The following is a 27,832-nucleotide window of genomic DNA, read 5'->3' as shown; positions in this document are numbered from 1 at the left end:
TCCCTTTCTGGCAATGTTTAATGGACCAAAAGACAAGGATGTTGTATTGAACATATAGAGAAGAAGTGATACAGCACAGGGATAGGTAACATGACTCCACGAAGTAGGGCCAATCATCCGTATAAACTCGGGTTTAAAGAGTGAATCAAAATACAGTGTGTTAGATCCCACTCAGGAATCATTAGGTAATCCAAACAGTTTGACTGTGCCTGCCTTGCTATCCCACTCAGGAATCATTAGGTAATCCAAACAGTTTGACAGTGCCTGCCTTGCTATCCCACTCAGGAATCATTAGGTAATCCAAACAGTTTGACAGTGCCTGCCTTGCTATCCCACTCAGGAATCATTAGGTAATCCAAACAGTTTGACTGTGCCAGACTCTCTATTGTTGTCGTACTTCCCTTCCTTGTCATCACATGCGTAGGCCAGCAGCGGTCTCTTAGGATGCCAGGCTACTGTGAACGTAGGAGACTCACACTGGACCTCCCACAGCTTCTCTCCTGCAAAAACACGAAACAGAAGATACTCTGAATGATGAACTGAAATTAATGAGGACTATATTCTTGCCAAGGACTATGCGGCATAGCGTGGGCTTGTTTTGTAGGCCGTAAGGTCCACGGGGAGTGGGGGGAGTGGGTTATTCTTGCACATTCAATTCTTTTAACTATTTTGTGGTTTTGCTAATTGTGTTTCTTATGTGTCAACAAAAAGTTTGTGTGACTTTTTTTTTTCTCCAACTAACCTGTTTCAACCTCTGCTATGTCTATGAAGTGGTTCCAACTAACCTGTTTCAACCTCTGCTATGTCTATGAAGTGGTTCCAACTAACCTGTTTCAACCTCTGCTATGTCTATGAAGTGGTTCCAACTAACCTGTTTCAACCTCTGCTATGTCTATGAAGTGGTTCCAACTAACCTGTTTCAACCTCTGCTATGTCTATGAAGTGGTTCCAACTAACCTGTTTCAACCTCTGCTATGTCTATGAAGTGGTTCCAACTAACCTGTTTCAACCTCTGCTATGTCTATGAAGTGGTTCCAACTAACCTGTTTCAACCTCTGCTATGTCTATGAAGTGGTTCCAACTAACCTGTTTCAACCTCTGCTATGTCTATGAAGTGGTTCCAACTAACCTGTTTCAACCTCTGCTATGTCTATGAAGTGGTTCCAACTAACCTGTTTCAACCTCTGCTATGTCTATGAAGTGGTTCCAACTAACCTGTTTCAACCTCTGCTATGTCTATGAAGTGGTTCCAACTAACCTGTTTCAACCTCTGCTATGTCTATGAAGTGGTTCCAACTAACCTGTTTCAACCTCTGCTATGTCTATGAAGTGGTTCCAACTAACCTGTTTCAACCTCTGCTATGTCTATGAAGTGGTTCCAACTAACCTGTTTCAACCTCTGCTATGTCTATGAAGTGGTTCCAACTAACCTGTTTCAACCTCTGCTATGTCTATGAAGTGGTTCCAACTAACCTGTTTCAACCTCTGCTATGTCTATGAAGTGGTTCCAACTAACCTGTTTCAACCTCTGCTATGTCTATGAAGTGGTTCCAACTAACCTGTTTCAACCTCTGCTATGTCTATGAAGTGGTTCAAACTAACCTGTTTCAACCTCTGCTATGTCTATGAAGTGGTTCCAACTAACCTGTTTCAACCTCTGCTATGTCTATGAAGTGGTTCCAACTAACCTGTTTCAACCTCTGCTATGTCTATGAAGTGGTTCCAACTAACCTGTTTCAACCTCTGCTATGTCTATGAAGTGGTTCCAACTAACCTGTTTCAACCTCTGCTATGTCTATGAAGTGGTTCCAACTAACCTGTTTCAACCTCTGCTATGTCTATGAAGTGGTTCCAACTAACCTGTTTCAACCTCTGCTATGTCTATGAAGTGGTTCCAACTAACCTGTTTCAACCTCTGCTATGTCTATGAAGTGGTCCTCGGAGGCTGAAGCCAGCATCTTCCCATCATGGCTGAAACTCAATGTTCTCACTGGCCAGTCCAACCTGAAACGCAAGACAATCAGACTCAATGTATGTATACATTGCAAAAGCATGAATGTCAAGTGATACAAATACGGATCATTGTTTGGGTGCTTAATGGGCTACTAGGGTTAGCTGATGATGGTGATGAGGGATATGCACCATCTGTCCATATGGACTGTTTTCAATGTAGACTCACTAACCTGGAGAAACAGCGAACACAGACCAGTTCTTCAACGGTCCACAGACTGACCAGGGCATCTGCACTTCCTGTGGCAAAGTACTTCCCCGTGGGGTCAAACTTGATGCAGATGCAGTTGGAGGGGTGGGCGTTGATCGACTGGATGGGCTTCAGCTCGGGGTAACTGAAAACAACATGTCAAAGTCAGGGAGCCCGTAACTTAGGCTAATTATGAACCTATCTACTACTTCAAGTCATATCCATTTTCATGTGCAGCAGCAATAGGCATAGGCTACATCACAGGACATAAGCTACACATTCTAGTTTGGACAGGATTGTGAATACTTGAGTAACGGGGTATGGGGGAAATGACACCCTATTCCCTAAATAGTGCACTGGTTTATACCAGCACTATATGGGTTCTAGCCAAAAGTAGTGCACTAAATAGGGAATAACCTAGGGTTCTATTTTGGAAGGGACCAAGGTCTTACCTCAAGATGTTGATGCACCCGTTTCCATTGGTGAGAAAGAACATGTTGTTGTCATTATTCCACGAGATCTCGTTGACTTCAAACTTAAACTGCTCCTCAGCTCGTGACCGGTGTGATTTGACGTCGATGAAGGTAACCACATCATCCTTGTTCCCAACGGCTATCGTTTGGCCGTCGGGACTCCAGCAGATGTTGATGTTTTCCCCTGCAAACAAACACAGCAGGTAGATCATGCACTTTTGGGTCGGCACAGATCAGAATGAATACAACAGGACACATTACTGTAATGGCACATACTGTAAAGTCTTGCACTTCAGTACAATGCTAATGTATTGTTTTTGGCTTAAGACACAGCAGATGTATCGCTTGCATCGCTGTACAAAATGGGTTTTACTTTAGTGTTGACAGTAGCCGTGCACGTTGTTGATCTAATTGGAATGTACCTTTAGTGTTGACAGTAGCCGTGCACTTCGTTGTTCTGACGTCCCAGATGCGTATGGTCTTGTCCCCCGATGCAGTGACAAACACGTCTGGGTTGGTAGGATGCCAACACAACTGATCAACACTGTCTCCGTGGCCTCTGTAGTTGTTCTCCTTCACCTGTAAGGGGTAGAAATAGGTCAAAACAACAAGATAGCTAGCTGTGTGCTAAAGTGGAGGTTGCTACTACAAATAGTAACTAACTAGCCAGTTGTCTCGGCTAGCTGGTTCAGCACATAACATAGCATCTAGCTAGTTAGCAGGCTCTTCCCGATCTGATCATAGTTAACAAATTAATAGATATCTGCTAGATATAAAAGTAAGTGTATAATTTGGTGTGCCTGAATGTTACAATATAAGACTTGAGAGTTGTGTTATGAGCCTTGCACTAGCATGCGTGGTTCATTTATGCAATGTTAGCTTGCGTCTATAACATGCTAGCAACGTACCAAACGGTCTTTTTCCAAGACAAATACGCTTGCTGTTTTATCAAAAGACCCAGATGCCAACCTCCTGCCGTCGCAACTCCATGCTACTGAATGGACTTTAGCGCTATGCGCAGGGAATTCCCTGCTTTTGTTGTTATTTCTAAAACTCTCTTGCATCTCTTGATAATATTTGGACGCCATTTTGGAAGATACTACCGCGTTATGTCGCTACGGGGGGGGGGGGGGGGGGGGGGGTCTTCTTCTTCTTTGGAGTTTAACGGCGGTTGGCATCCAATATGTTGCATTACCGCCCCCAACTGGACTATGATGTAAATCCATTATACTTTGTGATAACAAAAAAAATCTAAAATAAACCCCCTTCGACTAACGCTATAGTCATTAAAAACCCACTACCCCATTCCACTACTTTGCCCCTATCTCCTCCTGCACCATGCCAACAGCCTTGGAAGACCAGACACCACCACTCAACACACCCTGTAACTCTTCTGAAGTCAAATCTCATATACCCAAATACTTCTCTGCAGCTGCCACCACAACATCTATTTTCTGTGATTTACATTCCATTTCTGTGATACAGTTGATAACCATTGCTATGAACGCTAAGAAGACAACCTTGCTGAAGCATATATCACTCATTGGCCTATCCTTCTGTGCTGGCACAGATCTATTACTCACAGGGATACTCTCAGGATCCTTCACCCTCGACCCATTCACCTCTACTTTCTTCACTGCCTCAGCATATGACACCTTCTGCACTGCTCCCAGCAACATGGAGCCCCCTTACAGTTGACACAGACAACTTTATTCACCAAAACTACACAATCCTCTATCCCATGCCCTCCTGCACACATCCCACATCTTGGAATCTCTCTCCTACAAACTGCTACGACATGACCATAAACGTTGCACCTGACTCAGTGCAGTGGATTCGGCACAAAACCTCTAACAGGATAACTGATATATCCTGACATGATTTTGTCTGGTAGAGACTCTGACCCAAAACTCAAGAGGACCATGCTCACCACCAGGTCTGATTTGCACCAAACAACGGGCATCACAAACACCAGGAATCTTCAACTTCAATTGCTCACGCGCCAGCTCCCTCTGGTCAGAAGAAACACAAACAAATATCACAAGTCCAGTACAGGTTACCTTCACTGATTCAACTGTACCCAACTCCTTTCCTACCCACCCTGAAATCACAAATGGATCCGCCAAAAGGCAAGGGTCCACTTTCTCCAAAAATGTCACTCCTACTCGCTCTTCTTCCTCTTTCCTCTCCATTCCTCTTCAGAAATCCACCTTTCTGTGTCCCTGGCCTGGCCTGATATTCCTGCTCTCCTGACTCCAACACATAATTGTTCTGCTCACCTTGGAAAACGTGTCGTCTCCAGGCGGCAACATTTTGAGAGCATGAGAAGTAGCCACACACAGAAAAAACGACCACCAAACTCAACTGTGTTTTATTCCCCGTCGCAGTGGAAAACCTTGAGCTTTCTCTTGGTACACTCTGATAGCGCCTTGTGCTCTAGTTCACTTGGCATTGGCCCAAAGCACCAAAGTGGCTGGTTGACAACACAGCCAAAAACGTGTTAGCCCCGATTACACATTGCTGGCCTTCCAATGTCTTGAGGGGTGGGATCTAGCTACAGTCCTGTATTATGTTTTTTGTATTATCACGGATAAATCGTGGATTATAAAAGATTATAAACTGGGTGGTTCAAACCCTGAATGCTGATTGGCTGACAGCCATGGTATATCAGACTGCATACCACGGGTATGACGAAACATTTATTTTTACTCTCCTAATTACGTTGGTAAACAGTTTATAATAGCAATAAGGCACCTCGGGGGTTTGTGATACATGGCCAATGTACCACGGCTAAGGGCTGTATCCAAGCACTCCACGTTGCGTCGTGCATAAGAACAGCCCTTAGCCGTGGTATATTGTCCATATACCACACCTCCTCAGGCCTTATTGCTTGAATATATCATCATTGTCTAAATAGTTAAATGGTTTTGAATTATTTATAATCTTTTTTTTTTTTTTACTTTTATTGAACAAAATAGGCATTAAAGTGAAGCAATCCATTTAAACGCTGTCTAACTTTATTGATTCAACACTCTTAACAATTACACACCTTACATTTAGGTATTAAAGGCTCAGTCAAACACAGCACAGTACAACACTCTGTGGTTCAGTTTCTATGCCAATAATGCCATCTCAGGTTATGTTTGAAATGGAGTTCAGTTCAGCAATAATGATCTAACATTAGTCATATACTACACACACAAAGATGGAAAAATAGATGCAAGTACAAGTCTTGTTGTTTTTATTGGGTCATTTTATTTCATACAATTGAAAAATGAATATCAATGTAAATGTTAAAAAAAACAACAAAAAAAAACATAACACTTCATTTTTCAAATCCCAAACACACACAATATCAAGATTCACACAAACTCAGTCCAGTTATTTCCTTGTTCGTCAGCTGCTTGCCTAATAAATAAAAATGGAATTGAGAAAATGGTGACAGGTTTAAGACTTAGTCAACGATCTGGAAAACATGAAAGAAGGCTTCATAGAAATGACTTAAAATAGAGTCAATGCTCTCAATGTCGTTTCTATATTTTTAAGAAAAAATGTACAATGTCATAACGTGAGAGTGACTGTCCTATGAGCCTTCAAATGTATTTATTTCTTAGATTAAGTTGCTGTATCAGTTAAGTTTGCATACTGTTTAATCCAGTTGTTTTAGGTTGTACTAGATATCTGAAAGCATGACCTACTAACATAATACAGGTGGGATAATACACACAGGATGAAATCAGGTTACAGCCGTAATGAAACAATGGGAGTATCCCAGCAAATATGAACAAAGCACCTTATACAGCTTGGGAATGTAGGTGGAAGTCATTTACAAATGTTGTGCCATTGCTAGGATAGTCAAGAGGCAAGTGTGTCTAATACGAGGTAGACTGAGTACACAAGCACCTAATTCCTCACGGACGGTAGGCTATTTTTGATTGAAACATGTGCACGGCTTTCATTTGCATCCCTACGCTGTAGTCGCATCGATTACACATTAAATATAGTTCACAAACTGAAACAGTTTGAAGTAGCAAAAGTACCTTCGTAATGTGCAATATCTGTATCCTATTTGCTAATGATGACCCAGATGGTAAACATACTTCTGTATTGATGTTTAGGTGGTGGTTCTACTGCACAAAGTAAGCAGTGACTGTACTGAAAGTCTTACGGTAGTCGGATAGTGTCTTCTTTAGATTCAGGAAAAGTAAGGGAGAAGCAGAACTTGCATCAAATAAGCTTGTGCTATACTGTAGATTAGAAGTATCATTAAATTCCTGTACACTATAACAGGATGTGCGGAAGAAGAGAAAGAACTGATCAAAAAAGGTTGGATTCTAAAACAGTGCATTTCATCAGATGGTGACACAAAGACACATCCGATTGAGATCGTTTGCGCATCAAATAAAATAACCTAACACTTTTTTATAATGAAGTGTCTCTTAACTGCAGATAACTGAGATTCTGTGCAAATTGTGCAGCTTTCCTCAGCACGCCTGCCTTCCTGGTTGCCCAGGGACCTCTGGAGCCGACCTTCAACACTCTGCATCTGTACTCCCATTCCCGCTGAGTGGGTTGGGCACTGCGGAGAGGCTGGGAGACAGTGTGGCATGCGTGTCCGTCTCCACAGTCAGACTAGGGTTAAGGTGGTTGATTCCGTTGGCCTGTGGTGGTGCCCATTTCTCAGGCTTCTCCTTCTCAGGCTCCTCCCCACTGTTGGAACGCAACAACAAGGGTGAGTACTCTTTCAAAAGTCCTTCTTATTTTCAAACATGTATTCTGCACCAACAAAAAGATACCCCAACAAAGTATTTAATAGAATAATTTTGTTTGAAAAAAAAAAACGTTTAAAAAAAATAACAAAATATATATATATGTTTTATTGTTACACACCGGATAGGTGCAGTGAAATGTGTTGTTTATAAGGGTCTGCCACAGTAGTCCTGCGCCCCTGGAGCAAATTTGGGTTAAGTGCCTTGCTCAAGGGCACATCAACAGGTGTTTCACTTTGTCGGCTAGGGTATTCAAACCAGAGACATTTCGTAGTTGTGCCTATGATATGTGAGCCAATTTAGCTGAAATAATTAACATGATGATAGTCACCATAATGGATGTACATTACCTGACAATGCATCCATTGGTTACCGGCGCCTCGGAGTAGGCCTCTTTCTCAGACAAAGAAGTACGGGACCTCCTGTCCTGCCAGGACCCTGCTTGGGGCTCTTGGCCAGAGTCTGACCTGCGCCTGGCTGCTACGGCTGGGCCAGGGCCCCTTCCGCTGGGGGAGGCTGGCTCTCTGGGGCTCTGCCCAGGCCCTGGTCCTGTAGGCCCCTCTGGCTCTTTGCCTGAGCTGTCGGAGCTGTGGGAGCTCTGGCTGTGCCTCCCGTTCAGGCTGTCAGAGGACGAAACCTTGCTTATTTGTCCGTCCCTGCTCTCATCTGAGGGAGCGAGACAAAGGGGTTAGTAGGGACATGATGTAAGAGAACAGCATGTTCACTCTCTCTGTGGGTTATTATCTGCACTAGATTACTATATGATCTAGGAGCATAAACAATAACATATTTTGACTGGCATTTTACAAAGTAAACAGTGATGCAGATTTTTTACCAACCACACTGTAGGCCTGACATCTAAACTGGTTCATGATACTTGGTTGTCCCTGGACAATAATCAAAAGACAAAGATAACACACTGTTGATTGGCTAAGAACTGGTTACAAAGACTACACTGTATAATTATTATTGAATTCACAACACGTGAATGTGGCTCACCCCTAATGAATAGTGACATCATGCATGCCCTGGTCTATAGTTTAACGATTAGAGTACTGTATCCAAATGATCACGACAGAGTGTATTGAGCCCTCTGGTGGGGATATGTAGAATAGTCACGGCTATTTCAGCACACCACTCAAATAGTCTATTCATAGCTATTTTAGGAGAATTAAAGAAATTTAAACAAACAGACGAATGGTGGTGCTACCTCCATCTCTGGAGTCACAGGCTTGTTTACGTCTCCTCCTAAGGATGACCTCCAGCTCACTGCTGACAGGGCTCTTCCCTGGGGGGGGCGGGACCGACTCCTGAGACCCCCGACTGGGACTCTTCTTCACCGTCTCCTGGGGGGGGGAGCCAGAAACACATACAACATGTTTTACTGTTAGTAACAGATATATAGGTTGTTGTCACTTATTAAAAGCATATATGAGCTTTTATAATGTCTTTATAAAAAATAAATAACATACCAGAATGCCTTTCAGTTCTTCCATGGCACTCTCCTGTGGCAACTTTTCTTCCATTACTGGAGGTTGCTAGGGGTTGAGAGAATGCTATTAATACATCAACTAAGTTAATAAACAGGACAGAACACACATGTTACTTATGTGCTGACGTAAGCTGGTGTTAGCTTTTATCACATAGCTGGTCTATATTTGAAAGCTGGAGGCCATTTTTTTTTTTATAGATTTTTCTCCTCATAGCCCCTCGGAGCCTGCAAGTTGTCATGGTGATTGTGTCAATCAATAGAATATACCGGTAAATGACATGAAAGCGGCAGCCATGTTGTGTCTGTCAGTCTACACTGTGAGGTAATCCACGGACAATGTTACACAAAGAGAAAGAGCCCCATGCCAAAAGCCAAACATGAAGACTGGTTTTAGTGAGAGATTAATAACAGAACTGCTATAATCCATCTCACTCTAGTACCATATGATGTGGATTATCCCTGTGATGTGGGGGTTAGCATGCTGTTTTGTTGTGATTTTAGGATCCCGGGAGACTTCCCTTTCACAAAATGTATGTAAAAGTCAATATACTCACTTTTACGGCAACTCTCTTTGGGGAGACAGTCAGTTGATTAAAAAACATGACATGGTTGGAGAAATAAGGGAGTAATCAGTTTGAGAACATCAAGTAGAGTCTATATTTCCACAGTTTGAGAACATCAAGTACAGTCTATATTTCCACAGTATGACAACATTAAGTAGAGTCTATATTTCCACAGTTTGAGAACATCAAGTAGAGTCTATATTTCCACACTTTTCCAAGACAATTATTTAAACAAAACATGAACTGTTGACCTCTTCACCTTAGTATCTCCTCCCTTGACAGGCCTCAGAACCACTCCATGTTTAATCCTCTCCATCATCTCGTTGACTGCCTTCACTTTGACATCATCTGTACCTCCTTCTGCACCTCCTTCTACAAGACAAGGAGAGATGGATAATATTGTGAAGATGTGTGATTTTAAAATAAGAAATTCCTCAATTATGAATGATTATTTGAACCATATTCTCTATGTTCTATATTATTCTGATTTCAAACCTACCAGGAGTTTGTTCCAACTTCGGGGATCCCCCCTTTGAACCCTTGGATGATTTCCTCATGATTGCAATCAGTGAGCTATTGAATGAAAAGAGTCAATTAAACTCAGTATGATTAGACAGATTGGTGGTTGGAGCATTCATCCCTCCATGCAAGCCTGTACACGACATAATAATAGCCTATTGTCTTACCTGAGGGGGTTGCATCGCGATGGGGGAGGGGGTGGAGGAGGAGGAGGGGGTGGTGGTGGGGGTGGAGGGGGCTGGGGAACAGGGGCGGGGGGTGGGGCGATCCCTGGTTCAGGGCCTGGTGAGGGCTCAGTGCTCTTCTGGACCTGCAGCAGCTCTTGCACTAAAGATGTAAAAGACAGATGTGTTAGATGAAGCCTGGGTCACCAGTCTTTTAACATGAGAAGATGGACAACCAGTTATTCTACTGGTACTGCTGGAGACGTATTCGTTCACAAAGCTGTAGGAATAAAATCTGTGGGTAACCCACAGTGTGATGTGATTGACAGCCCGTAGGTGTCCTCCTCACCTCTTTTCTCTAGGTCACGGTTCTTCTTCTCTACTTCCTGCAGACATCCCTCTGTCTCTCTCTTCTCCTCCTCCATCAGTTCCAGCTGGCTCTGCAGCTCTGCTATCTGCTGTTTCAGAGAGTACTCCTGTAGCTCAGCCTCCAGAGCCTTCACCTACATGGATATGAATGGAGATCCAGATTGACTATATTTCAGTTGGACTGCGCAGAATCACTGATTTACAAAATCACCTTGCACTACTCATTATGTGTTCAAGATGAGCAATTCTGCTCTTTGCCTTGCTAAAACTACACTGAAGAAACTATAAACGCAACAGCAGCAGAAAGGCTGGTAAAACAGAAACAATCCAGGTTTATGGTGCTTCAACACGACTGAGAATATAATACACTGAACAAAAATATAAACACAACATGTAAAGTGTTGGTCCCATGTTTCATGAGCTGAAATAATCCCAGACATTTTCCATATACAAAAAAATCTTGTCTCTCAAATATTGTGCACAATGGGATGTGTTTACATCCCTGTTAGTGAGCATTTCTCCTTTGCCAAGATAATCCATCCACCTGACAGGTGTGGCATATCAAGAAGCTGACTTAACAGCATGATCATTACACAGGTGTACCTTGTGCTGGGGACAATAAAAGGCCACTTTAAAATGTCAAATTTTGTCACACAACACAATGCCACTGAGAGAGCATGCAATTGGCATGCTGACTGCAGGAATGCCGACCAGAGCTGTTGCCAGAGAATTTAACGTTAATTTCTACACTATAAGCCCAGGACTTCCATATCTGTCTTCTTCACCTGCGGAATGGTCTGAGGGGGAGTGCCGAGGACTGTTTCTGTTTGTAATAAAGATCAGCTTGTCTACATGGTGCTGAGAAAGATCAGTTACAGAAGCTAGATCTGTCAGACATATGTCTGTAATGTAGCCTGCTGTCTGTCGGTCGGTCGGTCGGTCTGTAGGAAAATATAATATACTGTCAGAGAGGGGAAGATGGTAGTTTATGATTGCTGCCAGATTAATTAGGGAGGAATCCTGTGGGCTGGACAGCTTCAAACAGACACCCATCATAGCCCCATGTCATATGTTGTGGGTACTGGGGGTGGAGATCTGAGAGGTGATGACTTTGCAGGTTTGGCCACAGCTGCAGTACAGCAACTGCTGCATGGGAAACCAGTGTGGGTAGTCAGACCATAGAGATATATACTGTATCTATCTAGGAGTCAGACTGGGACTGTGAGGCTTACCTTCTGGTGATGCTACCTATAACTGTAGTAGTCCTCTGAGGGAGGGAGGGAGGGAGGGAAGGAAGGAAGGAAGGAAGGAAGGAAGGAAGGAAGGAAGGAGGGAGGGAGGGAGGGAGGGAGGGAGGGAGGGAGGGAGGGAGGGAGTCAGTCAGTCAGTCAGACAGACAGACAGACAGACAGACCGTCCATGACCTAGACCTACCTTCTGGTGATGCTGCAGTCTCTCCTGCTCCAGAGTCTTGGTAACATTAGATATATACTGTATCTATCTCTATGAGTGAGTCAGGGACTCATAGTGGGGGTAGGATAGTCATACTGCGACAGTGGGACCTAGACCTACCTTCTGGTGGTGCTGCAGTCTCTCCTGCTCCAGAGTCTTGGTAACATTAGCCACGTCCTCTAGAGCCTTGATCAGCTGCAGGCTGGGGTCAGCGTTCTGCAGCAGGATCATACTCTGTCTGTTAGCCTCTTTCTGCTTCACCAACATCTTGAGGAGGAGAGAGAAGGAGGGGAGGAGGGAGGGGAGGGGAGAGGAGGGGAGGGATGGAGGAAGGGAGGAGGGGAGGGAGTGAGGAAGTGAGGAAGGGAGGAGGGGAGGGAGTGAGGAGGGGAGGGAGTGAGGAAGGGAGTAGGGAGGAGGGGAGGGAGTGAGGAAGGGAGGGAGGGGGAGGGAGGAAGGGAGGAGGGGGGAGAGTAAGGACGGGAGGAGGGGAGGGAGTGAGGAAGGGAGGGAGGGGGAGGAGGGGGGAGGGAGGAGGGGAGGAGGGGAGGAGGGGAGAGAGTGAGGAAGGGAGGATGGGAGGGAGTGAGGAAGGGAGGAGGGGATGGAGTGAGGGAATGAGCAGGTGTTTTAAAAGACAACAGACCCAGGTTCTCTGGATATGGAAGCATTAGACTGTAGCATGAAGCAGGATATGGAAGAGTTAGACTGTAGCATGAAGCAGGATATGGAAGAGTTAGACTGTAGCATGAAGCAGGATATGGAAGAGTTAGACTGTAGCATGAAGCAGGATATGGAAGAGTTAGACTGTAGCATGAAGCAGGATATAGAAGCATTAGACTGTAGCATGAAGCAGGATATAGAAGCATTAGACTGTGGCATGAAGCAGGATATAGAAGCATTAGACTGTGGCATGAAGCAGGATATGGAAGCATTAGACTGTTGCATGAAGCAGGATATAGAAGCATTAGACTGTAGCATGAAGCAGGATATAGAAGCATTAGACTGTAGCATGAAGCAGGATATGGAAGAGTTAGACTGTAGCATGAAGCAGGATATGGAAGAGTTAGACTGTAGCATGAAGCATGATATGGAAGAGTTAGACTGTAGCATGAAGCAGGATATGGAAGAGTTAGACTGTAGCATGAAGCAGGATATAGAAGCATTAGACTGTAGCATGAAGCAGGATATAGAAGCATTAGACTGTAGCATGAAGCAGGATATGGAAGAGTTAGACTGTAGCATGAAGCAGGATATAGAAGCATTAGACTGTAGCATGAAGCAGGATATGGAAGCATTAGACTGTAGCATGAAGCAGGATATAGAAGCATTAGACTGTAGCATGAAGCAGGATATGGAAGCATTAGACTGTGGCATGAAGCAGGATATGGAAGCATTAGACTGTAGCATGAAGCAGGATATGGAAGCATTAGACTGTAGCATGAAACAGGATATGGAAGCATTAGACTGTAGCATGAAGCAGGATATGGAAGCATTAGACTGTAGCATGAAACAGGATATGGAAGCATTAGACTGTAGCATGAAGCAGGATATTGACGCATTAGATTGTAGCATGAAGCAGGAAGTAGGAAGTAAGCATGTGTTGTTTTTATATAAATGGTCAACAACCACAGCCAGCATTCTCCAGAGAACCCCCTTCTCCAGCCTCAGGCCAAGCAGTGTAACAGTACACACCACTACTGTGGCTGTGGTTCCCACAAGCAAATGTGTGCCCTTCAAAGCATTGCTGAGTCTGTGCTGCTGCTGTCAGTCCCCAGACTAGGACTAATACTGTTGATGCTCCTCTGTCCCCAGACTAGGACTAGTACTGTTGCTGCTGTCAGTCCCTAGACTAGGACTAATACTGTTGCTGCTGTCAGTCCCCAGACTAGGACTAATACTGTTGATGCTCCTCTGTCCCCAGACTAGGACTAATACTGTTGCTGCTGTCAGTCCCTAGACTAGGACTAATACTGTTGCTGCTGTCAGTCCCCAGACTAGAACTAGTACTGTTGCTGCTGTCAGTCCCTAGACTAGGACTAATACTGTTGCTGCTGTCAGTCCCTAGACTAGAACTAGTACTGTTGATGCTCCTCTGTCCCCAGACTAGGACTAATACTGTTGCTGCTGTCAGTCCCTAGACTAGGACTAATACTGTTGCTGCTGTCAGTCCCTAGACTAGGACTAGTACTGTCATGTTGTCTTGTCTCTGTCCTTTCCCTTCACCCTGTCTCCCTCTGCTGGTCGTTGTTATGTTACCTTTTCTCCCCCTCTTTTCCCCAGCTGTGCCTTGTCTCCTCCTAATTACCCATTCACCCCGTTCCCCACCTGTTCCCTTTTTCCCTCTGATTAGGTCCCTATATCTGTCTCTGTTTCTGCTCCTGTCCTTGTCGGATTCTTGTTTGTTTGTTTATGTGTCTCATGCCTGAACCAGACTATCATCGTGTGTGTGCTGCAACCTTGTCCTGTCCTGTCGGAATCTACCTGTCCATCTGAGCCCACGTATGTTCGTCATTAAAGTACTCTGTTTGTTAATTCGCTTTTGGGTCCTCATTCACGCACCATAACAGAAGAATCCGACCAAGAATGGACCCAGCGACTTCGGATCCTCTCCACTCAGCCGTCGAGATCCAGGGAGCGATGCTAGGCAGACACAAGCAGGAATTGTCTGCTGCTCGACATGCCGTTGAGACCCTGGCCACCCAAGTCTCCAACCTCACAGAACAGGTTCACCATCTCCGCCTCGATCCACCGGCCACTTCCAGGGCTTTCGAATCTCCGGAGCCCAGAATCAATAACCCGCCGTGTTACTCTGGGGAGCCCACTGAATGCCGCTCGTTCCTCACCCAGTGTGATATTGTGTTTTCTCTCCAGCCCAACACTTACTCCAGGAGCACTGCTCGTGTCGCCTACGTCATATCTCTCCTTATTGGACGGGCTCGTGAGTGGGGCACGGCAATCTGGGAGGCAAGGGCTGAGTGTATTAACCAGTATCAAGACTTTAAGGAGGAGATGATACGGGTTTTTGATCGATCTGTTTTTGGGGAGGAGGCTTCCAGGGCCCTGTCTTCCCTATGTCAAGGCAATCGATCCATAACAGACTACTCTATTGAGTTTCGCACTCTTGCTGTCTCCAGTGGCTGGAACGAGCCGGCCTTGCTCGCTCGTCTTCTGGAGGGTTTCCGCGCAGAGGTAAAGGATGAGATTCTCTCCCGGGAGGTTCCTTCCAGCGTGGATTCCTTGATTGAACTCGCTATTCGCATTGAGCGACGGGTTGATCTTCGTCACCGAGCTCGTGGAAAGGAGCTCGCGCTCTCCGTCGCCTCCCTCTCCGCATCACTACCATCTTCCTCTGCCGGCTCGGGTGCTGAGCCCATGCAGCTGGGAGGTATCCGCATCTCGACTAAGGAGAGGGAACGGAGAATCACCAACCGCCTCTGTCTCTATTGCGGTTCCGCTGGTCATTTTGCCACTTCATGTCCAGTAAAAGGCCAGAGCTCGTCAGTAAGCGGAGGGCTACTGGTGAGCGCTACTACTCCTGTCTCTCCTTCAAGATCCTGCACTACCTTGTCGGTCCATCTACGCTGGACCGGTTCGTCAGCTTCCTGCAGTGCCTTAATAGACTCTGGGGCGGAGGGCTGTTTTATGGACGAGACCTGGGCTCGGGAACATGACATTCCTCTCAGACAGTTAAAGGAGCCCACGGCCTTGTTCGCCCTGGATGGTAGTCCTCTCCCCAGGATTCAGCGTGAGACGCTACCTTTAACCCTCACTGTTTCTGGTAATCATAGTGAAACCATTTCTTTTTTAATTTTTCGTTCACCTTTTACACCTGTTGTTTTGGGCCATCCCTGGCTAGTTTGTCATAATCCTTCCATTAATTGGTCTAGTAATTCTATCCTCTCCTGGAACGTCTCTTGTCATGTGAAATGTTTAATGTCTGCTATCCCTCCTGTTTCCTCTGTCTCTTCTTCACAGGAGGAGCCTGGTGATTTGACAGGGGTGCCGGAGGAATATCACGATCTGCGCACGGTGTTCAGTCGGTCCAGGGCCACCTCTCTTCCTCCACACCGGTCGTATGATTGTAGTATTGATCTCCTTCCGGGAACCACCCCCCCCCGGGGTAGACTATACTCTCTGTCGGCTCCCGAACGTAAGGCTCTCGAAGATTATTTGTCTGTAGCTCTTGACGCCGGTACCATAGTCCCCTCCTCCTCTCCCGCCGGAGCGGGGTTTTTTTTTGTCAAGAAGAAGGACGGGTCTCTGCGCCCCTGCATAGATTATCGAGGGCTGAATGACATAACAGTGAAGAATCGTTATCCGCTTCCTCTTATGTCTTCAGCCTTCGAGATCCTGCAGGGAGCCAGGTTTTTCACTAAGTTGGACCTTCGTAACGCTTACCATCTCGTGCGCATCAGGGAGGGGGACGAGTGGAAGACGGCGTTTAACACTCCGTTAGGGCACTTTGAATACCGGGTTCTTCCTTTCGGCCTCGCTAACGCTCCAGCTGTCTTTCAGGCATTAGTCAATGATGTCCTGAGAGACATGCTGAACATCTTTGTTTTCGTTTACCTTGACGATATCCTGATTTTTTCACCGTCACTCCAGATTCATGTTCAGCACGTTCGACGTGTCCTCCAGCGCCTTTTAGAGAATTGTCTTTTCGTGAAGGCTGAGAAGTGCACTTTTCATGCCTCCTCCGTCACATTTCTCGGTTCTGTTATTTCCGCTGAAGGCATTAAGATGGATCCCGCTAAGGTCCAAGCTGTCATTGATTGGCCCGTCCCTAAGTCACGCGTCGAGCTGCAGCGCTTTCTCGGCTTCGCGAACTTCTATCGTCGTTTCATCCGTAATTTCGGTCAGGTGGCAGCTCCTCTCACAGCCCTTACTTCTGTCAAGACGTGCTTTAAGTGGTCCGTTTCCGCCCAGGGAGCTTTTGATCTCCTCAAGAATCGTTTTACATCCGCTCCTATCCTTGTTACACCTGACGTCTCTAGACAGTTCGTTGTCGAGGTTGACGCGTCAGAGGTGGGAGTGGGAGCCATCCTTTCTCAGCGCTCCCTCTCTGACGACAAGGTCCACCCATGCGCGTATTTTTCTCATCGCCTGTCGCCGTCGGAACGTAACTATGATGTGGGTAACCGCGAACTGCTCGCCATCCGGTTAGCCCTAGGCGAATGGCGACAGTGGTTGGAGGGGGCGACCGTTCCTTTTGTCGTTTGGACTGACCATAGGAACCTTGAGTACATCCGTTCTGCCAAACGACTTAATGCGCGTCAGGCGCGTTGGGCGCTGTTTTTCGCTCGTTTCGAGTTCGTGATTTCTTATCGTCCGGGCTCTAAGAACACCAAGCCTGATGCTTTGTCTCGTCTCTTCAGTTCTTCAGTAGCCTCCACTGACCCCGAGGGGATTCTCCCTGAGGGGCGTGTTGTCGGGTTGACTGTCTGGGGAATTGAGAGGCAGGTAAAGCAAGCACTCACTCAAACTCCGTCGCCGCGCGCTTGTCCTAGGAACCTTCTTTTCGTTCCCGTTCCTACTCGTCTGGCCGTTCTTCAGTGGGCTCACTCTGCCAAGTTAGCCGGTCACCCTGGCGTTCGGGGTACGCTTGCTTCCATTCGCCAGCGTTTCTGGTGGCCCACCCGGGAGCATGACACGCGTCGTTTCGTGGCTGCTTGTTCGGTCTGCGCGCAGACTAAGTCCGGTAACTCTCCTCCTGCCGGCCGTCTCAGGCCGCTTCCTATTCCCTCTCGACCGTGGTCTCACATCGCCTTAGATTTTGTCACCGGACTGCCTTCGTCAGCGGGGAAGACTGTTATTCTTACGGTTGTCGATAGGTTCTCTAAGGCGGCTCATTTCATTCCCCTTGCTAAGCTTCCTTCTGCTAAAGAGACGGCACAAATCATCATCGAGAATGTTTTCAGAATTCATGGCCTTCCGTCAGACGTCGTTTCGGACAGAGGTCCGCAATTCACGTCTCAATTTTGGAGGGAGTTTTGCCGTTTGATTGGGGCTTCCGTCAGTCTCTCTTCCGGCTTTCACCCCCAGTCTAACGGTCAAGCAGAACGGGCCAATCAGACTATTGGTCGCATCTTACGCAGTCTTTCTTTTCGCAACCCTGCGTCTTGGTCAGAACAGCTCCCCTGGGCAGAATACGCCCACAACTCGCTTCCTTCGTCTGCGACCGGGCTATCTCCTTTTCAGAGTAGCCTCGGGTACCAGCCTCCGTTGTTCTCATCTCAGTTCGCCGAGTCCAGCGTCCCCTCCGCTCAGGCTTTTGTCCAACGTTGCGAGCGCACCTGGAAGAGGGTCAGGTCTGCACTTTGCCGTTATAGGGCGCAGACTGTGAGAGCTGCTAATAAGCGTAGAACGAAGAGCCCTAGATATTGTCGCGGTCAGAGAGTTTGGCTCTCCACTCAGAACCTTCCCCTTAAGACGGCTTCTCGCAAGTTGACCCCGCGGTTCATTGGTCCATTCCGTATCTCTCAAATCATTAACCCTGTCGCAGTGCGACTTCTTCTGCCGCGATATCTTCGTCGCGTCCACCCGGTCTTCCATGTCTCCTGTGTCAAGCCCGTTCTTCGCGCCCCCGCTCGTCTTCCCCCCCCCCCCCCCATCCTTGTCGAGGGCGCACCCATCTACAGGGTCCGTAGGATTTTGGACATGCGTCCTCGGGGCCGTGGTCATCAGTACCTAGTAGATTGGGAGGGGTACGGTCCTGAGGAGAGGAGTTGGGTTCCCTCTCGGGACGTGCTGGACCGTGCGCTGATCGATGATTTCCTCCGTTGCCGCCAGGCTTCCTCCTCGAGTGCGCCAGGAGGCGCTCGGTGAGTGGGGGGGTACTGTCATGTTGTCTTGTCTCTGTCCTTTCCCTTCACCCTGTCTCCCTCTGCTGGTCGTTGTTATGTTACCTTTTCTCCCCCTCTTTTCCCCAGCTGTGCCTTGTCTCCTCCTAATTACCCATTCACCCCGTTCCCCACCTGTTCCCTTTTTCCCTCTGATTAGGTCCCTATATCTGTCTCTGTTTCTGCTCCTGTCCTTGTCGGATTCTTGTTTGTTTGTTTATGTGTCTCATGCCTGAACCAGACTATCATCGTGTGTGTGCTGCAACCTTGTCCTGTCCTGTCGGAATCTACCTGTCCATCTGAGCCCACGTATGTTCGTCATTAAAGTACTCTGTTTGTTAATTCGCTTTTGGGTCCTCATTCACGCACCATAACAAGTACTGTTGCTGCTGTCAGTCCCTAGACTAGGACTAATACTGTTGCTGCTGTCAGTCCCCAGACTAGGACTAATACTGTTACTGCTGTCAGTCCCCAGACTAGAACTAGTACTGTTGCTGCTGTCAGTCCCTAGACTAGAACTAGTACTGTTGCTGCTGTCAGTCCCTAGACTAGAACTAGTACTGTTGCTGCTGTCAGTCCCTAGACTAGAACTAGTACTGTTGCTGCTGTCAGTCCCCAGACTAGAACTAGTACTGTTGCTGCTGTCAGTCCCCAGACTAGAACTAGTACTGTTGCTGCTGTCAGTCCCCAGATTAGAACTAGTACTGTTGCTGCTGTTAGTCCCTAGACTAGAACTAATACTGTTGCTGCTGTCAGTCCCTAGACTAGAACTAGTACTGTTGCTGCTGTCAGTCCCCAGACTAGGACTAATACTGTTGCTGCTGTCAGTCCCCAGACTAGGACTAATACTGTTGCTGCTGTCAGTCCCCAGACTAGGACTAATACTGTTGCTGCTGTCAGTCCCCAGACTAGGACTAATACTGTTGCTGCTGTCAGTCCCCAGACTAGGACTAATACTGTTGCTGCTGTCAGTCCCCAGACTAGGACTAATACTGTTGCTGCTGTCAGTCCCCAGACTAGGACTAATACTGTTTCTGCTCCTCAGTCCCCAGACTAGGACTAATACTGTTGCTGCTGTCAGTCCCCAGACTAGGACTAATACTGTTGCTGCTGTCAGTCCCCAGACTAGGACTAATACTGTTGCTGCTGTCAGTCCCTAGACTAGGACTAATACTGTTGCTGCTGTCAGTCCCTAGACTAGGACTAGTACTGTTGCTGCTGTCAGTCCCTAGACTAGGACTAATACTGTTGCTGCTGTCAGTCTCCAGACTAGGACTGATACTGTTGCTGCTGTCAGTCCCCAGACTAGGACTAATACTGTTGCTGCTGTCAGACCCCAGACTAGGACTAATACTGTTGCTGCTGTCAGTCCCTAGACTAGGACTAATACTGTTGCTGCTGTCAGTCCCCAGACTAGGACTAATACTGTTGCTGCTCCTCAGTCCCCAGACTAGGACTAATACTGTTGCTGCTGTCAGTCCCCAGACTAGGACTAATACTGTTGCTGCTGTCAGTCCCCAGACTAGGACTAATACTGTTGCTGCTGTCAGTCCCCAGACTAGGACTAATACTGTTGCTGCTGTCAGTCCCCAGACTAGGACTAATACTGTTGCTGCTGTCAGTCCCTAGACTAGGACTAATACTGTTGCTGCTGTCAGTCCCCAGACTAGGACTAATACTGTTGCTGCTCCTCAGTCCCCAGACTAGGACTAATACTGTTGCTGCTGTCAGTCCCCAGACTAGGACTAATACTGTTGCTGCTGTCAGTCCCCAGACTAGGACTAGTACTGTTGCTGCTGTCAGTCCCTAGACTAGGTCTAATACTGTTGCTGCTGTCAGTCCCTAGACTAGGACTAATACTGTTGCTGCTGTCAGTCCCCAGACTAGGTCTAATACTGTTGCTGCTGTCAGTCCCCAGACTAGGACTAATACTGTTGCTGCTGTCAGTCCCCAGACTAGGTCTAATACTGTTGCTGCTGTCAGTCCCTAGACTAGGACTAATACTGTTGCTGCTGTCAGTCCCCAGACTAGGACTAATACTGTTGCTGCTGTCAGTCCCTAGACTAGGACTAATACTGTTGCTGCTGTCAGTCCCCAGACTAGGACTAATACTGTTGCTGCTGTCAGTCCCTAGGCTAGGACTAATACTGTTGCTGCTGTCAGTCCCTAGACTAGGACTAATACTGTTGCTGCTGTCAGTCCCCAGACTAGGACTAATACTGTTGCTGCTGTCAGTCTCTAGACTAGGACTAATACTGTTGCTGCTGTCAGTCCCCAGACTAGGACTAGTACTGTTGCTGCTGTCAGTCCCTAGACTAGGACTAATACTGTTGCTGCTGTCAGTCCCTAGACTAGGACTAATACTGTTGCTGCTGTCAGTCCCTAGACTAGGACTAATACTGTTGCTGCTGTCAGTCCCTAGACTAGGACTAATACTGTTGCTGCTGTCAGTCCCCAGACTAGGACTAATACTGTTGCTGCTGTCAGTCCCCAGACTAGGACTAATACTGTTGCTGCTGTCAGTCCCCAGACTAGGACTAGTACTGTTGCTGCTGTCAGTCCCCAGACTAGGACTAATACTGTTGCTGCTGTCAGTCCCTAGACTAGGACTAATACTGTTGCTGCTGTCAGTCCCTAGACTAGGACTAGTACTGTTGCTGCTGTCAGTCCCCAGACTAGGACTAATACTGTTGCTGCTGTCAGTCCCTAGACTAGGACTAATACTGTTGCTGCTGTCAGTCCCCAGACTAGGTCTAATACTGTTGCTGCTGTAAGTCCCCAGACTAGGACTAATACTGTTGCTGCTGTCAGTCCCTAGACTAGGACAAGTACTGTTGCTGCTGTCAGTCCCCAGACTAGGACTAATACTGTTGCTGCTGTCAGTCCCTAGACTAGGACTAATACTGTTGCTGCTGTCAGTCCCCAGACTAGGTCTAATACTGTTGCTGCTGTCAGTCCCTAGACTAGGACTAATACTGTTGCTGCTGTCAGTCCCTAGACTAGGACTAGTACTGTTGCTGCTGTCAGTCCCCAGACTAGGACTAATACTGTTGCTGCTGTCAGTCCCTAGACTAGGACTAATACTGTTGCTGCTGTCAGTCCCTGGACTAGGACTAGTACTGTTGCTGCTGTCAGTCCCCAGACTAGGACTAATACTGTTGCTGCTGTCAGTCCCTAGACTAGGACTAGTACTGTTACTGCTGTCAGTCCCTAGACTAGGACTAATACTGTTGCTGCTGTCAGTCCCTAGACTAGGACTAATACTGTTGCTGCTGTCAGTCCCCAGACTAGGACTAATACTGTTGCTGCTCCTCAGTCCCCAGACTAGGACTAATACTGTTGCTGCTGTCAGTCCCCAGACTAGGACTAGTACTGTTGCTGCTGTCAGTCCCTAGACAAGGTCTAATACTGTTGCTGCTGTCAGTCCCTAGACTAGGACTAATACTGTTGCTGCTGTCAGTCCCCAGACTAGGTCTAATACTGTTGCTGCTGTCAGTCCCTAGACTAGGACTAATACTGTTGCTGCTGTCAGTCCCCAGACTAGGACTAATACTGTTGCTGCTGTCAGTCCCCAGACTAGGACTAATATTGTTGCTGCTGTCAGTCCCCAGACTAGGACTAATACTGTTGCTGCTGTCAGTCCCTAGACTAGGACTAATACTGTTGCTGCTGTCAGTCCCCAGACTAGGACTAATACTGTTGCTGCTCCTCAGTCCCCAGACTAGGACTAATACTGTTGCTGCTGTCAGTCCCTAGACTAGGACTAGTACTGTTGCTGCTGTCAGTCCCTAGACTAGGTCTAATACTGTTGCTGCTGTCAGTCCCTAGACTAGGACTAATACTGTTGCTGCTGTCAGTCCCCAGACTAGGTCTAATACTGTTGCTGCTGTCAGTCCCTAGACTAGGTCTAATACTGTTGCTGCTGTCAGTCCCTAGACTAGGACTAATACTGTTGCTGCTGTCAGTCCCCAGACTAGGACTAATACTGTTGCTGCTGTCAGTCCCTAGACTAGGACTAATACTGTTGCTGCTGTCAGTCCCTAGACTAGGACTAATACTGTTGCTGCTGTCAGTCCCCAGACTAGGACTAATACTGTTGCTGCTGTCAGTCCCTAGACTAGGACTAATACTGTTGCTTCTGTCAGTCCCCAGACTAGGACTAATACTGTTGCTGCTGTCAGTCCCTAGACTAGGACTAGTACTGTTGCTGCTGTCAGTCCCCAGACTAGGACTAATACTGTTGCTGCTGTCAGTCCCTAGACTAGGACTAATACTGTTGCTGCTGTCAGTCCCCAGACTAGGTCTAATACTGTTGCTGCTGTCAGTCCCCAGACTAGGACTAATACTGTTGCTGCTGTCAGTCCCTAGACTAGGACTAATACTGTTGCTGCTGTCAGTCCCCAGACTAGGTCTAATACTGTTGCTGCTGTCAGTCCCTAGACTAGGACTAATACTGTTGCTGCTGTCAGTCCCTAGACTAGGACTAGTACTGTTGCTGCTGTCAGTCCCTAGACTAGGACTAATACTGTTGCTGCTGTCAGTCCCTAGACTAGGACTAGTACTGTTGCTGCTGTCAGTCCCCAGACTAGGACTAATACTGTTGCTGCTGTCAGTCCCTAGACTAGGACTAATGCTGTTGCTGCTGTCAGTCCCTAGACTAGGACTAGTACTGTTGCTGCTGTCAGTCCCCAGACTAGGACTAATCACGTTTGCTGCTGTCAGTCCCAAGACTAGGACTAATACTGTTGCTGCTGTCAGTCCCTAGACTAGGACTAGTACTGTTGCTGCTGTCAGTCCCCAGACTAGGACTAATACTGTTGCTGCTGTCAGTCCCCAGACTAGGACTAATACTGTTGCTGCTGTCAGTCCCTAGACTAGGACTAATACTGTTGCTGCTGTCAGTCCCTAGACTAGGACTAGTACTGTTGCTGCTGTCAGTCCCCAGACTAGGACTAATACTGTTGCTGCTGTCAGTCCCTAGACTAGGACTAATACTGTTGCTGCTGTCAGTCCCCAGACTAGGACTAATACTGTTGATGCTCCTCTGTCCCCAGACTAGGACTAATACTGTTGCTGCTGTCAGTCCCTAGACTAGGACTAGTACTGTTGCTGCTGTCAGTCCCTAGACTAGGACTAATACTGTTGCTGCTGTCAGTCCCCAGACTAGGACTAGTACTGTTGCTGCTGTCAGTCCCTAGACTAGGACTAGTACTGTTGCTGCTGTCAGTCCCTAGACTAGAACTAGTACTGTTGCTGCTGTCAGTCCCCAGACTAGGACTAATACTGTTGCTGCTGTCAGTCCCTAGACTAGGACTAATACTGTTGCTGCTCCTCAGTCCCCAGACTAGGACTAATACTGTTGCTGCTGTCAGTCCCTAGACTAGGACTAATACTGTTGCTTCTGTCAGTCCCCAGACTAGGACTAGTACTGTTGCTGCTGTCAGTCCCCAGACTAGGTCTAATACTGTTGCTGCTGTCAGTCCCTAGACTAGGACTAATACTGTTGCTGCTGTCAGTCCCTAGACAAGGTCTAATACTGTTGCTGCTGTCATTCCCTAGACTAGGACTAATACTGTTGCTGCTCCTCAGTCCCTAGACTAGGACTAATACTGTTGCTGCTGTCAGTCCCTAGACAAGGTCTAATACTGTTGCTGCTGTCATTCCCTAGACTAGGACTAATACTGTTGCTGCTGTCAGTCCCCAGACTAGGTCTAATACTGTTGCTGCTGTCAGTCCCTAGACTAGGACTAATACTGTTGCTGCTGTCAGTCCCCAGACTAGGACTAATACTGTTGCTGCTGTCAGTCCCCAGACTAGGACTAATACTGTTGCTGCTGTCAGTCCCCAGACTAGAACTAGTACTGTTGCTGCTGTCAGTCCCCAGACTAGGACTAATACTGTTGCTGCTGTCAGTCCCTAGACTAGAACTAGTACTGTTGCTGCTGTCAGTCCCCAGACTAGGACTAGTACTGTTGCTGCTGTCAGTCCCCAGACTAGGACTAATACTGTTGCTGCTGTCAGTCCCTAGACTAGGACTAATACTGTTGCTGCTGTCAGTCCCTAGACTAGGACTAATACTGTTGCTGCTCCTCAGTCCCCAGACTAGGACTAATACTGTTGCTGCTGTCAGTCCCCAGACTAGGACTAATACTGTTGCTGCTGTCAGTCCCCAGACTAGGACTAGTACTGTTGCTGCTGTCAGTCCCCAGACTAGGACTAATACTGTTGCTGCTGTCAGTCCCCAGACTAGGACTAATACTGTTGCTGCTGTCAGTCCCCAGACTAGGTCTAATACTGTTGCTGCTGTCAGTCCCCAGACTAGGACTAATACTGTTGCTGCTGTCAGTCCCTAGACTAGGACTAATACTGTTGCTGCTGTCAGTCCCCAGACTAGGACTAATACTGTTGCTGCTGTCAGTCCCTAGACTAGGACTAATACTGTTGCTGCTGTCAGTCCCCAGACTAGGTCTAATACTGTTGCTGCTGTCAGTCCCTAGACTAGGACTAATACTGTTGCTGCTGTCAGTCCCCAGACTAGGTCTAATACTGTTGCTGCTGTCAGTCCCCAGACTAGGACTAATACTGTTGCTGCTGTCAGTCCCCAGACTAGGACTAATACTGTTGGATCTGGACGGTTTCTGTTATTGGAGGTCAGTAAACATGCATTCAGGATAATCTATACGCACCATTCCGCAACACAAAATTATTATGAATAACTAATTACAGTGAGAATATAGGTCTATGTTTATTTAAGAGTAATTTGAACATTAGGAGAAAAAAAAGTAAAGTTATAAAACATTTGGAGATGTTAGCTATCACACGTAGCTAAAGACAACAAACATTTGGAGATGTTGCTTGTCTGCCTGCCTGCCTGCCTGCCTGCCTGCCCGTCCGTCCGTCCGCCCGCCCGCCCGCCCGCCCGCCCGCCCGTCCGTCCGTCCGCCCGCCCGCCCGTCTGTCTGCCTGCCTGCTTGCCTGCCTGCCTGTCTGTCTGTCTGTCTGTCTGTCTGTCTACCTCGTGGGCATACGTCTCAGCCTTCACCCTCAGGCTCTGCTCCAAATCCAGCTGCTCCTTCATCTCCTCATACTCTGTAGTAGCCATCACAGACACTGAAGAGAGAGAGAGAGAGAGATGAGAGGAGAGAGATGAGAGAGAGAACTATGGATTAAAGCATAACCACAGTAAAACAATAAAACATAGCCACTCAGGGAGGATGGTCTAATTGAAAGCCTGAAGCTGTTTCCAGATCACTGTAATATAGTAACAGCAGAGGAGAAAGAAGAGGGCCATCTGCTGTGTAGCCCCCTCTCTACCAGGATGAAGTCTCTGAGGGGGAGACCGTGGAGCAGTAGCATGCCCTCGACAGTTGATTAAGGATGGTGAGCTGTGTGTGTGTGTGTGTGTGTGTGTGTGTGTGTGTGTGTGTGTGTGTGTGTGTGTGTGTGTGTGTGTGTGTGTGTGTGTGTGTGTGTGTGTGTGTGTGTGTGTGTGTGTGTGTGTGTGTGTGTGTGTGTGTGTGTGTTGGGAGGGCCTGGTCTTTACAGGAAGACAGCCAGCTGCCAGCTACACAGCCACCCCCACATATATTACCTTATAGAAAGCTGACAGGAGTTTAGTACAGCTCTTGTGGCAGTGCCTCACTGATGCATATAAATCAATGCACACATTATATCTCTCTATATACAGTATAACTGGTATTAAATGTAACTGTCCCGAAGGCTACTACACCACATTCCCTGGTCTATACATTCTGCACTACATATGATGAACAGTAGCCAACCAGAAACATTTGAACACAGTGGGTCGTGTATAGACTGTCATGTACTGATATGAACACAGTGGGTCGTGTATAGACTGTCATGTACTGATATGAACACAGTGGGTCGTGTATAGACTGTCATGTACTGATGTGAACACAGTGGGTCGTGAGCAGACTGTCATGTACTGATATGAACACAGTGGGTCGTGTATAGACTGTCATGTACTGATATGAACACAGTGGGTCGTGTATAGACTGCCATGGACTGATATGAACACAGTGGGTCGTGTATAGACTGTCATGTACTGATATGAACACAGTGGGTCGTGTATAGACTGTCATGTACTGATATGAACACAGTGGGTCGTGGGTAGACTGTCATGTACTGATACGAACACAGTGGGTCGTGGGTAGACTGTCATGTAACTCACCTCTATTGAACCTCTTGATGGTCTTGCTTTGCTGCTCCATGGTTTTGTGAAGCTCCTTCATTTCAGCCTGCTCCTTCTCAGTCTACAAAAACATTCAGAGTGAAGCAGAAAGGCTGGTCAAACAGAAACAATCCAGGTTTATGGTGCTTCAACACGACTGAGAATATAATACACTGAACAAAAATATAAACACAACATGTAAAGTGTTGGTCCCATGTTTCATGAGCTGAAATAAAATATCCCAGAAATGTTCCATACTGCACAAAAAGCTTATTTCTCTCAAATGTTGTACACACATTTGTTTACATCCCTGTTAGTGAGCATTTTTCTCCTTTGCGAAGATAATCAATCCACATGACTTCAAGAAATGGATTAAACAGCATGATCATTACACAGGTGCACCTTGTGCTCTGGACAATAAAAGGCTACTCTAAAATGTGCTGTTTTGTCACACAACAATGCCACAGATGTCTCAAGATCTGAGGGAGCGTGCAATTGGCATGCTGACTAAAATAATGTCCACCAGAGCTGTTGACAGATAATTCAATGTTAATTTCTCTACCATAAGCCGCCTACAATGTCGTTTTAGAGAATTTGGCAGTACGTCCAACCGGCCTCACAACCGCAGACCACGTGTAACCAAATCAGTCCAGGACCTCCACATCCGGCTTCGTCACCTGCGGGATGGTCTGACACGAGCCACCCGGACAGCTGATGAAACTGTGGGTTTGCATTTTACTCACCAGACATGTCACCCATTGAGCATGTTTGGGATGCTCTGGATCGACGTGTACGACA

General features: G+C 47.0%; 2 protein-coding genes across 7 annotated transcripts in view; both read right to left on the bottom strand.

Moving 5' to 3' along the window:
- LOC110504515 (THO complex subunit 3) lies at positions 1–3,836 on the bottom strand. Its single transcript, XM_090221553.1, has 6 exons — positions 3,582–3,836; positions 3,096–3,252; positions 2,653–2,857; positions 2,184–2,345; positions 1,904–2,004; positions 1–500 (listed from the first exon to the last, which is right to left on the bottom strand). Exons 1-6 carry the CDS (start codon positions 3,759–3,761, stop codon positions 337–339), a joined length of 969 nt encoding a protein of 322 aa, XP_090077679.1. The 5' UTR covers positions 3,762–3,836; the 3' UTR covers positions 1–336.
- Positions 3,837–5,899: 2,063 nt separating this feature from the next.
- Positions 5,900–27,832, bottom strand: part of LOC110504513 (shootin-1) — a 43,215-nt gene continuing 21,282 nt past the window's right edge. For 2 of the 6 annotated variants that reach the window (XM_036970195.2, XM_036970197.2), the window contains exons 6-17: positions 27,035–27,116; positions 25,859–25,953; positions 12,122–12,268; positions 10,530–10,683; positions 10,184–10,343; positions 9,997–10,070; positions 9,757–9,869; positions 9,489–9,503; positions 8,915–8,980; positions 8,653–8,788; positions 7,793–8,108; positions 5,900–7,383 (exon numbers count right to left, since the gene is read on the bottom strand). In XM_036970195.2, coding sequence (XP_036826090.2) covers positions 7,206–7,383; positions 7,793–8,108; positions 8,653–8,788; positions 8,915–8,980; positions 9,489–9,503; positions 9,757–9,869; positions 9,997–10,070; positions 10,184–10,343; positions 10,530–10,683; positions 12,122–12,268; positions 25,859–25,953; positions 27,035–27,116 — 1,536 coding nt within the window. In that variant the 3' untranslated portion in view covers positions 5,900–7,205. The remainder of the gene's footprint in view (positions 7,384–7,792; positions 8,109–8,652; positions 8,789–8,914; positions 8,981–9,488; positions 9,504–9,756; positions 9,870–9,996; positions 10,071–10,183; positions 10,344–10,529; positions 10,684–12,121; positions 12,269–25,858; positions 25,954–27,034; positions 27,117–27,832) is intronic. The other 4 variants (XM_036970199.2, XM_090220040.1, XM_036970196.2 and 1 more) reach the window with 3 other exon arrangements.

The sequence above is a fragment of the Oncorhynchus mykiss genome, chromosome 25, assembly GCF_057628025.1.
Source record: "Oncorhynchus mykiss isolate SJ-2025 chromosome 25, ASM5762802v1, whole genome shotgun sequence".
In the NCBI taxonomy this organism is placed as follows: Eukaryota; Metazoa; Chordata; class Actinopteri; order Salmoniformes; family Salmonidae; genus Oncorhynchus; species Oncorhynchus mykiss.
Note: the sequence above shows the minus strand (reverse complement) of the source record. Positions and strands in the feature narration are given on the sequence as shown.

Bases quoted from the DNA above. Each gene is read 5' to 3' on its own strand.
- LOC110504515 (XM_090221553.1), bottom strand. From the start codon at position 3,761: ATGGCGTCCAAATATTATCAAGAGATGCAAGAGAGTTTTAGAAATAAC. The intron at 2,858-3,095 runs GTACATTCCAAT...GTTTGTTTGCAG, and splicing joins GGCTACTGTCAACACTAAAG to GGGAAAACATCAACATCTGC. The intron at 501-1,903 runs GTTAGTTGGAAC...GTGTTTTTGCAG, and splicing joins CATAGCAGAGGTTGAAACAG to GAGAGAAGCTGTGGGAGGTC.